Source organism: Mirounga angustirostris, unplaced genomic scaffold (assembly GCF_029215605.1).
Source record: "Mirounga angustirostris isolate CCGP_5_RB_7025 unplaced genomic scaffold, mMirAng1.0.hap1 SCAF_4, whole genome shotgun sequence".
Taxonomy (NCBI): domain Eukaryota; kingdom Metazoa; phylum Chordata; class Mammalia; order Carnivora; family Phocidae; genus Mirounga; species Mirounga angustirostris.
The window spans coordinates 136971921-136986629 of record NW_026991712.1 but is presented as its reverse complement, the minus strand read 5'-3'; the positions used below and the strand labels follow the sequence as shown (position 1 = coordinate 136986629).

General features: G+C 36.4%; 1 protein-coding gene across 3 annotated transcripts in view; it reads left to right on the top strand.

Moving 5' to 3' along the window:
• LEPR (leptin receptor) overlaps positions 1–14709 on the top strand; it is a 90756-nt gene that overhangs the window by 50803 nt on the left and 25244 nt on the right. For all 3 annotated transcript variants that reach the window (XM_045897479.1, XM_064589011.1, XM_045897477.3), the window contains 9 exons: positions 2489–2779; positions 2929–3046; positions 5515–5714; positions 7937–8085; positions 9116–9275; positions 9397–9479; positions 10853–11069; positions 12758–12940; positions 14374–14469. In XM_045897479.1, the coding sequence (XP_045753435.1) occupies positions 2489–2779; positions 2929–3046; positions 5515–5714; positions 7937–8085; positions 9116–9275; positions 9397–9479; positions 10853–11069; positions 12758–12940; positions 14374–14469 (1497 nt within the window). The remainder of the gene's footprint in view (positions 1–2488; positions 2780–2928; positions 3047–5514; positions 5715–7936; positions 8086–9115; positions 9276–9396; positions 9480–10852; positions 11070–12757; positions 12941–14373; positions 14470–14709) is intronic.

Below are 14709 nucleotides of genomic sequence, written 5' to 3'. Positions count from 1 at the left end.
CACCAGTGAAGTATGTTTCTCCAAACTTGGGAGCTTCCTCTTCTTGTGTAAAAAGATTTGGATCCTTCTCCCTTAAACCTAGGTGTTTAATATGATTAGATTATCCTCTGCTGTTCACTGTTGGCATCCACGAAACAGAAACATTCTGTAAGACTGAGGCATTAACTTACTTAGAATGAATTAGCACATCTACTTTATCATTTCCAAACACTCTGGATTTTATTAATTTTTTGGGGGAACAGAGACTGTCTCATGTATTAGTGCCAGAGCCAACAGATGCTAATTATCAGTTCCTTTATAGCTACTACATTTTGTTCAATGATTTTTGTTGTTGTTGTTCATTGATTTATTAAAGCTGTACCTACCAAGTACACAGTTAAAGAAGCATTGACCATTTTTAATCAAGGAATTCTTGCGGATTTGGGAGATCGTGGACCCTTAGAAGAATACCTGGGACCTTGCCAGAACTTAAGAAGGCCAAGAATATTGCAATTAAGTTATGCTACATACTGAAAATAAGTTTAGAAGTGCTGACTTCTTGTAATACCTTTCTCTTTTTTTTTTTTTTTTGTAATACCTTTCTTAATTGCGATCTTGTGCTGCCAGAGAAGAGGAGAAACAGTTAATTTCTACATTTCATACTTGACAGTGCTTGTAATGTATTAGAGAAAATATTTTCCCCGTAAAGAAAAATAGGAAATCTGCTTTGAAAATGTAAAAATCTATTTTCTGGTGCTATAATAAACACATTTTAAAATAACTTTAAGATGTTTTGATTTATGAGTTATGTTCATTTGAGTAATTCACTAATATTTATCAATAGAATTTCTTCTTTTAATGAAATTCGTTAGTGTAGATTCTGCAAAAGTATTAGTACTTAGTCATGAGAAGAAAATTATTTTCTTATTTTACAAATTAAATATTGTGTATCTCACATGAGAATAAAATATATATTTGTATTATTTTGAAAATTAAATATTTAGCATTTACTTCATATCAATTTCTATATATTCAGTGGGTAAATTTTACAAAATCAGGTTTTTAATAACTTGTTTTTATTCTTTTTAAGCTAATATTTTAGTATTTAATCATGCCAAAATACTATGACTTTAACTGTATTTCTCAATTAAGCCTTACTTAGGCATTCAATTTTGAAGTGAAGTGCTTTGAGATTTTTATTATCTTTAAAAGATTCAGCTTAACTTTTGAAGTCTTATTTATACTCTTTAAAAAATAAATTACTCTTAGACTTCTGAAGCAGTTCAGTAATGAGATGTGGAGCATATTGAAAGTAGGTTAATAATCTTTCAGGTCTGTGCTAGGTACTTGTGTGTAGTAAGTAATGTGCCAATGAAGCTTGAGTGTCACCCTAGGCTAGGATTATAAATCTAATGGACTGACTTCTGTCCAGTGATTTCATGCTACTAAAATTTTTCCTGTTTATGCTTGACTGTAGAAATACCAAGTACAGAGGTTTTGTATGGATTGTAAATATAAGGACAGGGGAGTTTAGCTTGCTATTACAAAAAAGAAAAAAATATACATAATAAAAATAAATGAAGTTTTTTGTTTTTGTTTTGGGGGTCATCCGGATGATATGTATGAAAACAGATACTCATATTCTTTCAGCAGAAAATGCCCTACTTTAAATTGCACAACTGAAATACACTGTTTTTGTAATGCGTTGTGGCAGAAATAATTTCTTCTTGTGTAAACAGTCATTTACTTTTGTTCTGTTTCTAATTTAAAACAGAGGCAAACTATGTTTCCAACAATAGGGGGCCAAAAAAGTAGTATGGAATAGTGTAGAGGCCTTAAAAATAATATTTTAGAAAAATATTGGTTCCCCTTGTCCTTAACCACAGCGTACTGGCATTAAATAACTTAAAATATTACAGATCAGTATTTACAGTTTTTCCTGTTTTGGTGCGTTGGTGCATCATTGATTTTACATATCCTAACTAGTTTTCTTACTTAAATCTCATTTTTCTACTTTACCTGCTTATTTGAAATTTTCATATATCCAAATGAAACAATAGCAACCACCATTTTTTCTTCAGGATTTTGCCTTAGAGTGATTTGATTCAAAAACTCACCCTACAGTTCACTGATTCTTAAAGCGGAGTCTGATGGGAAACGTGTCATTGTGGAATTAGATTATATTTCATTTGAATTCATTTTCGGCCTATCCATTAGCAAGTGAGAAGTACGCACTAAAACCTATTTTGTACTAAGTCTCTATGTTTAGAAAACAGTGAAGACATTTTTGGAAGGTCAAGTCATTTGGGAATGGGAGTGAGTGCCTGGGATGCTACGTGACTGTCCATAAACAGGCGATTGCAGTTGCCCAGTCTCTTAGGACACTCACTTCATTTTTGGCAGTGTGATCCTGAACGCATTGTGAAGCCTTTCTACGTAGCGTAAATTCATTCCTCACAGGATGTTTTTGGTCTTCATCTGACATCCTCCCCTTCTTCTCTTATTGCAGATGTCATATACTTTCCGCCTAAAATTCTGACAAGGGTCGGGTCTAACGTTTCTTTCCACTGCATTTATAAAAATGAAAACGAGATTGTTTCCTCAAAAAAGATTGTTTGGTGGCTGAATTTAGCGGAGAGAATCCCTCCGAGCCAGTATGGCGTGGCGGGTGACCGCGTGAGCAGGGTCACCTTTGCAAATCTGAAGGCGACCAAGCCTCGTGGGAAGTTCACCTACGACGCCGTGTATTGCTGCAACCAGCAGGAATGCCACCATCGCTACGCGGAGCTCTACGTGATGGGTAAGCATCGGCAACCCTCCCCGTTTTCCTCCCCGGGGACTGGGGACCCTGTACTAGAGTCCCACTGATAACGTAAGGACATGTTATTTTCATTGAAAATTGCTTTGGTGCTTTTGCTTTGTATTAATATTTTAATGTGTTTTAAATAGATGTCAATATCAATATATCATGTGAAACTGACGGGTACTTAACTAAAATGACTTGCAGATGGTCGACCAATGCAATCCAATCACTCATGGGAAGTACTTTGCAGCTGAGGTATCATAGGTAAGCACTGTTTTTGCCGTTTGATTGTTCTGGGGATATGGTGAGCTAAGACTTCCTGTAGAAATATCCTCATAACAGTCCTCTAGTAGACGTTCTTCCTGAAAGAGGAAGGAAGAATCTACTTGATTAGGAAATTTTTTTTTTTTTAAGATTTTATTTATTTATTCATGAGAGACAGAGAGAGAGAGAGAGGCAGAGGGAGAAGCAGGCTCCCAAGGAGCAGAGAGCCCCATGCGGGACTCGATCCCAGGGCCCTGGGATCATGACCTGAGCCGAAGGCAGACGCTTAACCATCTGAGCCACCCAGGCGCCCTGATTAGGAAATTTTTAAGGGATCAAATAAATTGGTGGTTTTTGAAAGAACTCACATTGAGGTAAAACATGTAATTCGTTTTTACCTCCAATTAGTTTTTCTGATAATCGATTAATTTTCCATAATTACATTTTAACTACAGAATGAAATCCAAGAAAAGCTGGTTTCTGTACATTTTAATTTGACCTCTCTAAGAGTTAATTTGAACTCTCTCAGAGTTGACTAGAGGAGAATATCAGCGATTATAAAAGTCCAATAATTTGCTGAAGATTAATATTTTGGAAAAAAGTCAGAGGTAGTGGCACAAAGATTGTAAGACATAATATGAATACTTTTAGAAGTAGGAAAGACTAAGAAAGAAACACTTAAGGAGTGAAGGGTTGTAATAGAGAGTGATTTGTGCTTGTATATTTTTACCCTTCCCTGTTTTGAAAAGAATTCAAGACTTCATCTTCCCATAGTATCATCTGAAATAATAGCACTCTTGATTAGGAGAAAGTAGATATATTTTTATTTTTATAATCTCTCTTAGTAGTTTTCAGTTATGTGTACTGCAAACACCCTGTCTCAGTTTGTGTTTGTACTGGGGTCTTCCAGTTTGTTTCACTTGTCCTCATTTATTCTTAAAATCTAAATTTTCTACTTGAAAAACAAATCCCCCCCCTCAAGTACTGTGATCTGAATTCTATTCCTGAAGTGACCAGTCTATTCTTATGTAGTATTAGAAAAAAATGGGACAATTTTTACATTTCTTACATAGGAATAATAGCTGGCTTTATCTTACCTGATACGAGTATTTTGAAATCAATAGAATATTCATGGATGCCATTTTACTTTTATAATCTATCTTTGCTTTCTTTCCATGGCATTTTTCACATTAAAAAAGGTGTTTGTGGATGACCATCACATAAGCTCTGTGTCTTATCTTGCTAACAGTTACAGAAGAACTGTGAAAGTCCCTGCATGTACTCGGGCAGGTTTTTTTTAACCTCTCCAAGACTCGATTTCCTTGTCTGTAAGTGGGATAGAATAACAGGACTTACAAGGTTTCTGTTAGAATTAATGATATATTCCATTTAATTATAATTATGCGATAGAATTTCTCCTGGTAAATATTCAATAAATGGCTGTTGCTGTCATTATGACAAAGACACTAACCTCTGCATTCCAAGTGGAGTATTACTGTGCTTTAGTACATGGTCACAGTTCTTCTTACCCACAGAGGACGCCTCATGCCTTGTTCTCATCTCTGGCCCTCCCCTTCCCTGCCCGCCCCCCCCCGCCATCCCCCTGCCAGCACTCATTCATACACACACCCCAATGATTGTAATTTTGAGGGGGTAAGCAGGAAAAGTGTCACAAAAAAATAGAAAACGAGAAACAGAAGAATATAGATTTTTCATTTTCTTGTAACCTCCTAACTCCAATTTTATGGAAACAGTTAACTGCTACTTTAACCACTTAAATGCCATATTGAGAGCAAATAGTGGCAGCAGGGCTATTTCAAAGAAAAGGAGAAGTGCTTTGTATATTCTGAGGTAGAGTGTAGATCGGGACACAGTTATAAAACTTACTTTCTTAATTTTCTTCTCTGAGAAAATGTGTTATATGTGTTTTACATTTAACCATATGATTCAGGTATGAATCAAGAATTGCTATTATTTTCATTATATTGCTTTGAACTAGAAAATATTGGGACATTGTCAATTAAGCTGTAATTTACTATCAATTGTGTCTTCAAGTTGTAGTGGAATTTAATCCCTATTTAAAGCATAAGGGACTTATCTTCCTTCCCATCTCGGGAATGTCCCAATACCGCTTGCGATCTATACTTCTAAAATGGTATCACTTATGTATAACGTTAGCTTAACTTTCAAAGTGTTGTAGGGCCTACCTCTAATTGGATCCTTATCTCCTTCTTAGAGCAATGCCATTTATTTTACTTGCATTTCCACTTAGTACCTAATAAAATGTTTAATAAGGTTTATTGTCTATTTTTATGGAAAGATATAAAATTGTGATAGAGCTGGGAATTCAAAAATGCCTTTCCAATAAGAACATTTATTTTAGATGGAACAGAAACGATGGTATTCTCAAATATCTTACTGCTTTCAACAATGTTGTATATTAACTGACTGTTCTCATATCTTTTAAGGAGCAGCCTTTACTGTTCTGATGTTCCATCTATTCATCCCATATCTGAACCCAAAGATTGCCACTTGCAGAGAGATGGTTTTTATGAATGCATATTTCAGCCAATCTTTCTATTATCCGGCTATACAATGTGGATTAAAATCAATCACTCTTTGGGTTCACTTGACTCTCCACCAACGTGTGTCGTTCCTGATTCTGTGGGTATGTCAAACTGTGTTGTGTGTCTTCATTTTTACTAGCAGATTTGGATTCAGATTGATTCATGGAAACTGTTGTGTTTTACCATTTCCTGATCACACTATATTTAAAAAAAAACTTTTTTCATGTTTACAGTGGAATTGGGAAGACAATCAACCTTAGAAAGTTTTGCCATTTTTATTTTATTTTAAGTTACTTATAGCACAGTATTTTTGCAATAGGAATATTTTCAGCATATAATCTGATGAGTTATATTGGGCATTGGGAATAAAATTTAGCAGTAATATTAATCTAAATAATGCACTGCTTTGTTTTTCTCCCAATATACTTATGAAAACATTTGGTGTTTTTAATTTAAAAATTTAATTTGGGTGTTGTGATGGATTTTGTAATCTAGTAGTCATAACCCATGGGTTTAATTTGTGAGGCTGTGTAGGATGCAGAAGGATTCAAAATAACTAAAGTGAAGAAGAGACAATAGATCAAGGATGATGATATCCATCATGAATTTTAAATACTCTTTAAAAAGATATATTGATTTCGAAGTTAAGAGAGCTCTTGAAATATATATCTCTCCAATATTGCTGTGAAATCTTTGAGAAATGACCCATTTATGATTATACAACAGAGGTAAAAGAGTATCTTTTGGTGCTGTATTCTGTTTTGTTGGGAAATTATGCCCAAAATCAATATTTGATCCATTATATTTTCAAATAATTAGTACACATCTGAATTAAAACCTGTATTTTGTTAAATAAGCATAAAGTCATAATTTTTAGGGTTTTTTAAAATCACTATAGAGCCCCAATTAATTGATTCCCCACCCCCAAAGCTAGCATGCCCGCCAGCCCCTCCTTCCCCCCCCCCCCCCCCGCTATTTAGTTTGGTTCCACTTAAAATGATTTTACTGTAAGCAGGACTTCTCTGGTACTAAGTATCTTGGGACAGCAAAGAACCCACCTACCACTCTCTACCCCACAAACATGCACAGATATAACCTCACGTGTAATATATGACAAATGCAACATGGATTCAGTTCTGTATGCTATCCAAACAACCTTCGATGTTACTCTTTTCAGTACTAAAATAAGGAATTTAAGTTGGGCTTCTATCAACTCCTTAGTACTAGGAAACAATGTGGAGATTCAACTTTAGGATCCAAATGCAGCACCACCTGTTACTAGCTTTGTAAACATGGGCTAGACATGTAAGTGCTCTGTGACTATTTTATCACCCATAAAATGTGGAAAGCTCTGCTTAACTCCCCAGGGTGTGTGCTGTGGGGATCATGCAGACTCTTATACTTTAAAGCATCCTTTCTGTAAACTAGATATTCATGGAATGGATCCATATGACATCCATATGATTCAGTCAAGTACAATCTTAGTGTCTCTCAAACATACATACTTCTTTTTCTGAGGAGGAATGATTTTTTCAGGAGATGAACTGCGTGTCATCTTACTGGTTGGTATAGAGTGTCTTCTTCATATATGAAGAATTGAGTAAGTATGAGATACTGTAGTAATGAAAAAGTTCAGGGGTTTTGGTCATCAACAGTTTAAGGTATTGTTGATGAAGTCCGGAGCTTCAAAGTTCACACTAGTATGCTGGGGCTTTGGGACATTTAGTTCCCAAATATGTTGAGTTTGCATATTGTCTTTTACTTTTTTTTTTTTTTAAGCCTTTGCCATTCTGGTCATCTTTGCCTCTACTTCTGCCCTTCAAAATCCTGTTTTCCTCAGATGATAGAGAACTGGGGCTTTATTCTGTAAGACTATCTCTGACCTTGACTTAGAAATAATAAGAGTAGTACAGTTTGAAACTCACACATGTGGAAATGAATACAGTGCATGTCATATTTTTCTTTTTATTAAAGCTCTACGTAGAACAGAGTATGCTATCGATACTTATATGTTCAGTACGGAATCTTTTGCATGCGGAACTAATGGCCCAGTTTCTAGTCAGATCTTACTATTACTTGCAGATGACATGGTCATTGTATTGATTTTTTTCCCAATCAACCTATTTGCAAAATAGAGATAATCCCTTTCTTACGTGTCACCTGAAATTGTAGGTGATCAAGTGAGATAATGAATGAGGAACTTTGAGAAGGAGAGATTGCTTTATAAATATTGAGTATAAAAGTTATAACATCATAATAATGTTTTTAAAATATTATCACTGTTTAAGTTGCTGTTATAGTATCCTGTTTTTAAAATTTCTAGTGAAACCACTGCCTCCATCCAGTGTGAAAGCAGAAATTACTGTAAAAATTGGATTATTGAAAATATTTTGGGAAAAGCCAATCTTTCCAGAGAATAATCTTAAGTTCCAGATTCGCTATGGCTTAAATGGAAAAGAAGTACAGTGGAAGGTACCTTTTACCGAGAAATGTCTTCAGCTTGCCTCACTAAATGTTATTTCATACAACTGTTTTAATAACTGTATAGATTAGGATTTATTTTATTGGCATAAAAGTACCTCTTCCTGTATTCTGTAGCTATTTTTGTTAAGTAGATTGCTATAGGTCTAACCCTTTCAAGAAATGACATTTCCTGCAAGCCATCATTTCCCAAAATGAGTGTGACAGAACATTGATCGCATAAAATATTCCTTGAAAAAAGATTGCATGGCTGAATCAACTTAGGAAACCCTGCATCGCTGTGTGTTCCTGTTACATACTAAATCACACTGTTACATACTAAAGGTTCGGAGAAGTCTTGCATTAAAGAAACATCTGTGACTTTATTTGTGACTTTTGTTTCATCCTATGTTTCTCAAACTCATTTTACCGAGGAACCCTTTTTCCTTTAACATCTAATAATATTCTTTAGTGCGTATATATTCATTGGGACATATTTTGGAAGAAGCTGCTTTTATCAAACAACCAAAATCACACCCAGAGTATATGATGACTGGCCGTGTCAGTTTTCAGATGGCAGCCTGCAAAGACCCAGAAACGTCAGGAACCCTAAATGTTATGTCATTAGATCATAAAGATTTTAGCTGAAAGGAATGTGACAGTTTACCAGCTTATTGAGGAGACTGAGTAACAGAGATATCACTATGTAATCATGAGGTTAAAATTGTTGAGAGTTTTTGTGGATAGGGAATTAGTGGACAGAGATCAGTAACAGAGTGAAGAGTGACTGGGGGACGAGGTTGCAAGAAGGCCAGTTCAAATCTTGTCCTAAGGAGGAAACAACAAGATGACTGAGACAATCCTTAACTTGAAGGAGCTCATGATCCAAGTCCAATACAAGTATTTCTCAAGCCAGAAAACACGAAGTCAGTTCTCTCTTAATTTTGGAATGGTAGTAAGGTTTTAAATAGAATGCCGTTCGGGCTCGCCACCTACGTAGGTGTTAGTAATGATTAGTCTAACGCTTGACCTTATTTTACAGATGTATGAGGTATATGATGCAAAATCAAAGTCGGCCAGTGTCCTGGTGCCAGACCTGTGTGCAGTCTATGCTGTTCAGGTGCGCTGCCGGAGGCTGGATGGCCTGGGGTATTGGAGTAATTGGAGTAGTCCCGCCTACACAGTTGTCATGGATATAAAAGGTCTGTAGAGATTTTGTAAATGTGCCTTAAAAATGCAAGCATATGGGCGTGTTTCAAATGTCACTCAAACATATTCCTCCTGAGAACACGTGTACCACTTGGGCTCCTTGTCATTCTGCAGTTCCTACCAGAGGACCTGAATTTTGGAGAATAATTAAGGAAGACACCACTAAAAAGGAGAGAAATGTTACTTTACTTTGGAAGGTACTCCTGCTTTTATGTTACTCTTAAATTTTATTTTTATGCTCACGAAAGATTGACTTGGTTGTTTCCATTCTGAGATGGGATTGCAAAGAGCTCTGTGGAGGGGGCCCTGGAACGGAGTGTGGGAATTCATTCTGTCCTCAGCTCAACTGAGCTCTAGAGCTCAGTCAGCATTATTTTGGCGGAGTCACTTAGACTCTTCAGCCGCAGCTTCCTGATCTGTATAAATGCAGGGCTGGACTAGATGATGCCTGCTCAGATCTTACTCCCCCCCTGCCCACATTGTTCCACACCCTGCAGGGACACATGTATATGCGTTTGTATTTATTTTTGTCTGTTATGTCTGACTCAGAGGAATCTCGATGACAAACAAATATATTGAGAAGCACTGTTCCAGTCTATCGTAGAGAATCATTTTCTATGGGTTTATAAGGGCTTGGCTTATCTTATTTGAAGATTATTTATTTATTTATTTATTTCAGAGAGAGGGAGAGAGAGAGCGTGCACATGTGTGCACGAGCAGGGGGGAGGGGGAGGGGCAGGAGGAGAGGCAGGCTCCCTGCTGAGCAGAGAGCCTGATGAGGGGCTCGATCCCAGGACCCTGGCATCATGACCTGAGCCAAAGGCAGACGCTTAACCGACTGAGCCACCCAGGCACCCCTGGTTTATCTTATTTGAAACAGGTGGTGGTAATGGGGCAGGTGGGGTATATTGTTAATACTCTATAAAATGAAAGAGCAGAGACATATATTTTATATTATATTGGAATCATCAGTGATCTGGTATGATTTTTTTTTAAACTATGGGGCAGAAATTCTGGGGTGCCGAATACATGGTTCTGGTAGCCTCTGCTACTTGAATTAGCAACAGATCAGAAGAGCAGCAAACAAATGATAAATCTTACTGGGATTAACATAAATGATGATTAACATCTCTTCAGCTTTCTTGTTGTTGCTTTACAGAACTAGAGGGTTATTCCTTGTTTGCTTTTTCGATAAGGAAACTCTTGACCCCCTGCTGGTCTCTCTTTTCTCTAAAATTAGTGTGAAACTTCTTGGTAGAAAAGTGTCCTAATTGTATCCGTATTTAATTATCTTTAAGTGATTTATTCTCTGAGTCTTAAGGAGAAAAACCCCAAAGGAAGAAAATAAATTTCCTATGCTCCATACCCACCCAGATGCCTTCACTGCATCTGTGGTCAGAGACGAGCTCTATCCCCCCTCACCTCCCCATATCTCAGCCTTGAACTAGACAGGGCTTGCCCTGGTCTGACCCTGCCTCCCGGTGGGGAACGTATAAAAAGAGTTCATGGCCTTGGTTGGTATAAAAAGCACTGGAGCCCTTAAACTAATCAATTTTTATGTTTACTACAGCCTCTGATGAAAAATGACTCATTGTGCAGTGTGAGAAAATATGTGGTAAAACATCATACTTCCCGCAATGGAACATGGTCAGAAGATGTGGGAAATCACACTAAATTCACTTTCCTGTGGACAGAACAAGCACATTCTGTTACAATTCTGGCTGTCAATTCAATTGGTGCTTCTTTTGTGAATTTTAATTTAACCTTCTCATGGCCTATGAGCAAAGGTAAGAAAGGGTGCAGGGTAGTAAACCTGTGCCCCTTTTAGCATTTAATTTTTACATACTCCTCCCATTCTAAATGATCTTCCAAGAAGCCTGCAATTCTCTGAATCTGAAGGACTCTCTTCTCTTATCTCTTCTTTTCTGAAAAATAGCAAAAGAGATTGCACCCTGATTTTGTAATATGGTCCTTGGGTTTTCATGTAATAGAACCATGTTGATACAGTATTATGATAAATGAGAATATTCTAGTAAATCTAATACTTAAACCTTTTGCATCAGTGGAAGTTGTACGTAAATCAGTCTCTCTCCTGGTCTGTGTGTGTGTGTGTGTGTGTGTATATATATATGTAAAAATAAGTACATGTATATGTGTATGTTATATTTATTACATATATATAATAGTATTACATACTATATGGATGCAAATAATTGCTCAGATTTGAAAATTAACCTGTACTTCATCTCATATGAGTGATGAGCCTTCTTTCATTAATTTTGATATATTTGATTAATTAGAGAATTGAGAACTTCTTTTAATGGGAGCTCCTGATCTGGATTACATATTCAAAGTATAACTTTTTAATGGAAAATTCAAATCTACTCTGCCTCTACTAATCTCTTCCATGAAGTCTTTGCTTGTTGCTTTAATTAGATATGTCCTAAATCAGGGTGCTTTCTACCTTTCTTAAGGTATTTTATATCTTGCCTTAAATTATGATTACTTTTGTATGTATGGCGTAAGCTTCTTGTAAGTTCCATAGCATCTGCACAATGTTTTACACTAAAAATATTTTCAACCAGTATGTTCTAGAGATTTTTATTGAATGCTGTGCTGTGTTAGGTGGTGGGAATTCCAATGTGAGAAAAACTCTAATGGTCTCAGCATTCAGAAACCATTCAAAAACCAGCATTCAGACCATGAGCATGGTCTCAGCATTCAGAAGACTCCAATAGATGCACGGACATTGATCAAATAATCATATAAGTTAATGCCTATTTACAAACTGAGATCAGTGTTCCCAGGAAAGGAATGTAATTTTATGAAAGAAAAGAAAATAGAACCTGACTTGGCATTGAGGGTTAGAGAAGCTTTCTTAAGAAGCCATATAGGTGGGGAGAGAGCATGGGCTCCTGAGAGAGGGATAGTCTGACGGAAAGTCCTCATGGCACAGGAGAGGACCCGACGGAAGACGACTGGGGTGGCTCTGGTGCACAAAATCCTGAAAGGCTGGGAGTTCGGCTGAGGCTTGGCTCTGGGCCTCACAGACATGGTAGACAGTTCATCCTCACGTGTGGAAATCCAGTGGAGGCTTTTAAATGGGACTTTGTGCAAAGGGTGTTAAATAATCAGATTTGTCCTTTGAAAGCCCAACTCCATCAGCAGGAGAGGAGTTTGGAGGGAAGTAGAGAGGATGATGAATAGGCTTGTGCAGTACTCCGGTGGAGAGCAACTTTTTTGACTCTATCCCAAAACCCCATTTTGGTTTCTCCTCAATGGCATATGTTCCCACATCTTTCTGCATATATGACTCTGTGGTACAAAAATAATTGTATTATATTTATCTATATAAATGTCAGCCTTCTCTTCCTTCTCCCTTCCTCCAGTAGGTTATATGTGCCTCAAATGTATTAGGAGATTTTTTAAAAATTAATTTTGAATTTAAAAACAAATTTCCTTTTTTTCCCCTCAGTAAATACCGTGCAGTCACTCAGTGCTTATCCTTTAAACAACAGTTGTGTGCTTCTCTCCTGGACTCTATCACCCAGTGACTACTATCTGATGTATTTTGTTACTGAGTGGAAAATTCTTAATGAAGACAGTGAAATTAAATGGCTTAGGATCCCTCCATCTGTTAAGAAGTATTATATCCATGGTAAGTTTGCTGTGCTTTAATAAGTTTCTCTTATGGATTAGCATTAGAGTGATTATTAATTTAAATAAGATAGCCAGTTAATGAAAACTTCAAAAATGTAGATGATACTACCATCTTACCACATATAATTCTATCACTTTGTCATAAACATTCAATTCTGTTTCATTCAATCCTTTCTAAATATTTTACACAGTCATAATCATATCATCACTTTTCTTCTGATTTGTTCCTTTGATATATCACAAACACATTTCTATTTTCTCCCCAGCCCTTTTAACCATGATTTTTAATGATCATATAGCATTTTACTCCATAGTCTACTTAAACCATTTATTTATTTGAGAACATTTTTGTTGCTGCCAGCAGCTCTACTTTTTTTTTTCTCTAGACTGTTTTTTAATGGCTTTTGATATCTACCACCAAATTGTTTCCCCAAATCTATGTACCAACTTATAATGCTACTAGCAGTGAGTGGGAATGCCAGGCTGAAGGTCTACAAATGTAGGACTAAGTGATGTAAGCGTAACTCCCCAAAGTAGACCAGTTGCCCCAGGAGGTGATTAAAATACAAAGTAATTCCACACAATGTAGTATCTGCAAGTCTGAGTAAGGTTTTAGTAGGGAAGCTAACGATTGCCATGACCCTATTATGCAATATTACTCCAGAGACTTGCACTTCTATTTCATTCCAAAGGCCCTAGAATTTAGCATCAGGGCAAGTAGAAATGATTGATAGAGAACTAAGTTCAATTCATTACCACTATTGTCCAGATGATTATTCTCTGTGCTTTTCTTTAAGCCATGGAAATATATAATCTAGGCTTCAACAAGATTCATCCCTTGTGGAATATCTATATGTTATTAACATTTGTTAAAATGATATGTCACTGATAGATTCATTTTGAACCTTGCTATACAGATGGTTGTCCCCCTGACAGGGGGATCCCCGGATAAGCCAAGAGGGCCCCTGGTCCCCACCCCCATTTCTTTGCATTTCATAAGACTTTAGTCTCACAGCTGCCTTGAATGGGGAAAATAAGCAAGCTAAATGCCCGTGAAAGGGGACTATTGCTGGCTTTGGAGATATGGGAGAGGAGGTAGGGTATATTGTCCTGGAAAGGGAAAGGGAAAGTGAAAGTTCATACACTGTGAGCTTGAACAAACTGGTTATCATTGGAACATACCCTTGAAAATTGCAATCTCATGTCTCTGGGTAATATTTTCAAAAATTATTTGAAAATTATTGTCGTTACTAGAAGAATTTGGAATGCTTAGGTGGTTTTTGAAACTCCCTTAATCATCAGTTTCGATCCATAAATAACAACTTATTTCTATGTTCAGAAAAATAGGAGAGTCACCTAAATTTTTTATATAGGTTTCACTTGTTAATATTAATTCAGTAAGAATGACCTTTTATATATTTTTCTCTTCAGATCATTTTATCCCCATTGAGAAGTATCAATTCAGTCTTTACCCAGTATTTATGGAAGGAGTGGGGAAACCAAAGATAATTAATAGTTTCACCCAAGGTAAGACTTTTCCTTACATAGATGTGTCAGGGAGGCTATATGGTCCCTTGGTGTGGTAGTAAGGAGAATAATCAAGCATGGTATTCTGGTATTGGAAATTAACATTTTCATTCTCAAATTGGATAAAAAGTTAATGGAAATGAAATAAAGGAAAATATGCAGCAATACAATAAAATACATCATCAGAAAGACTAAATAGAAAAATACTAATTTTCTGTACAATTCATATAAATGCATCTA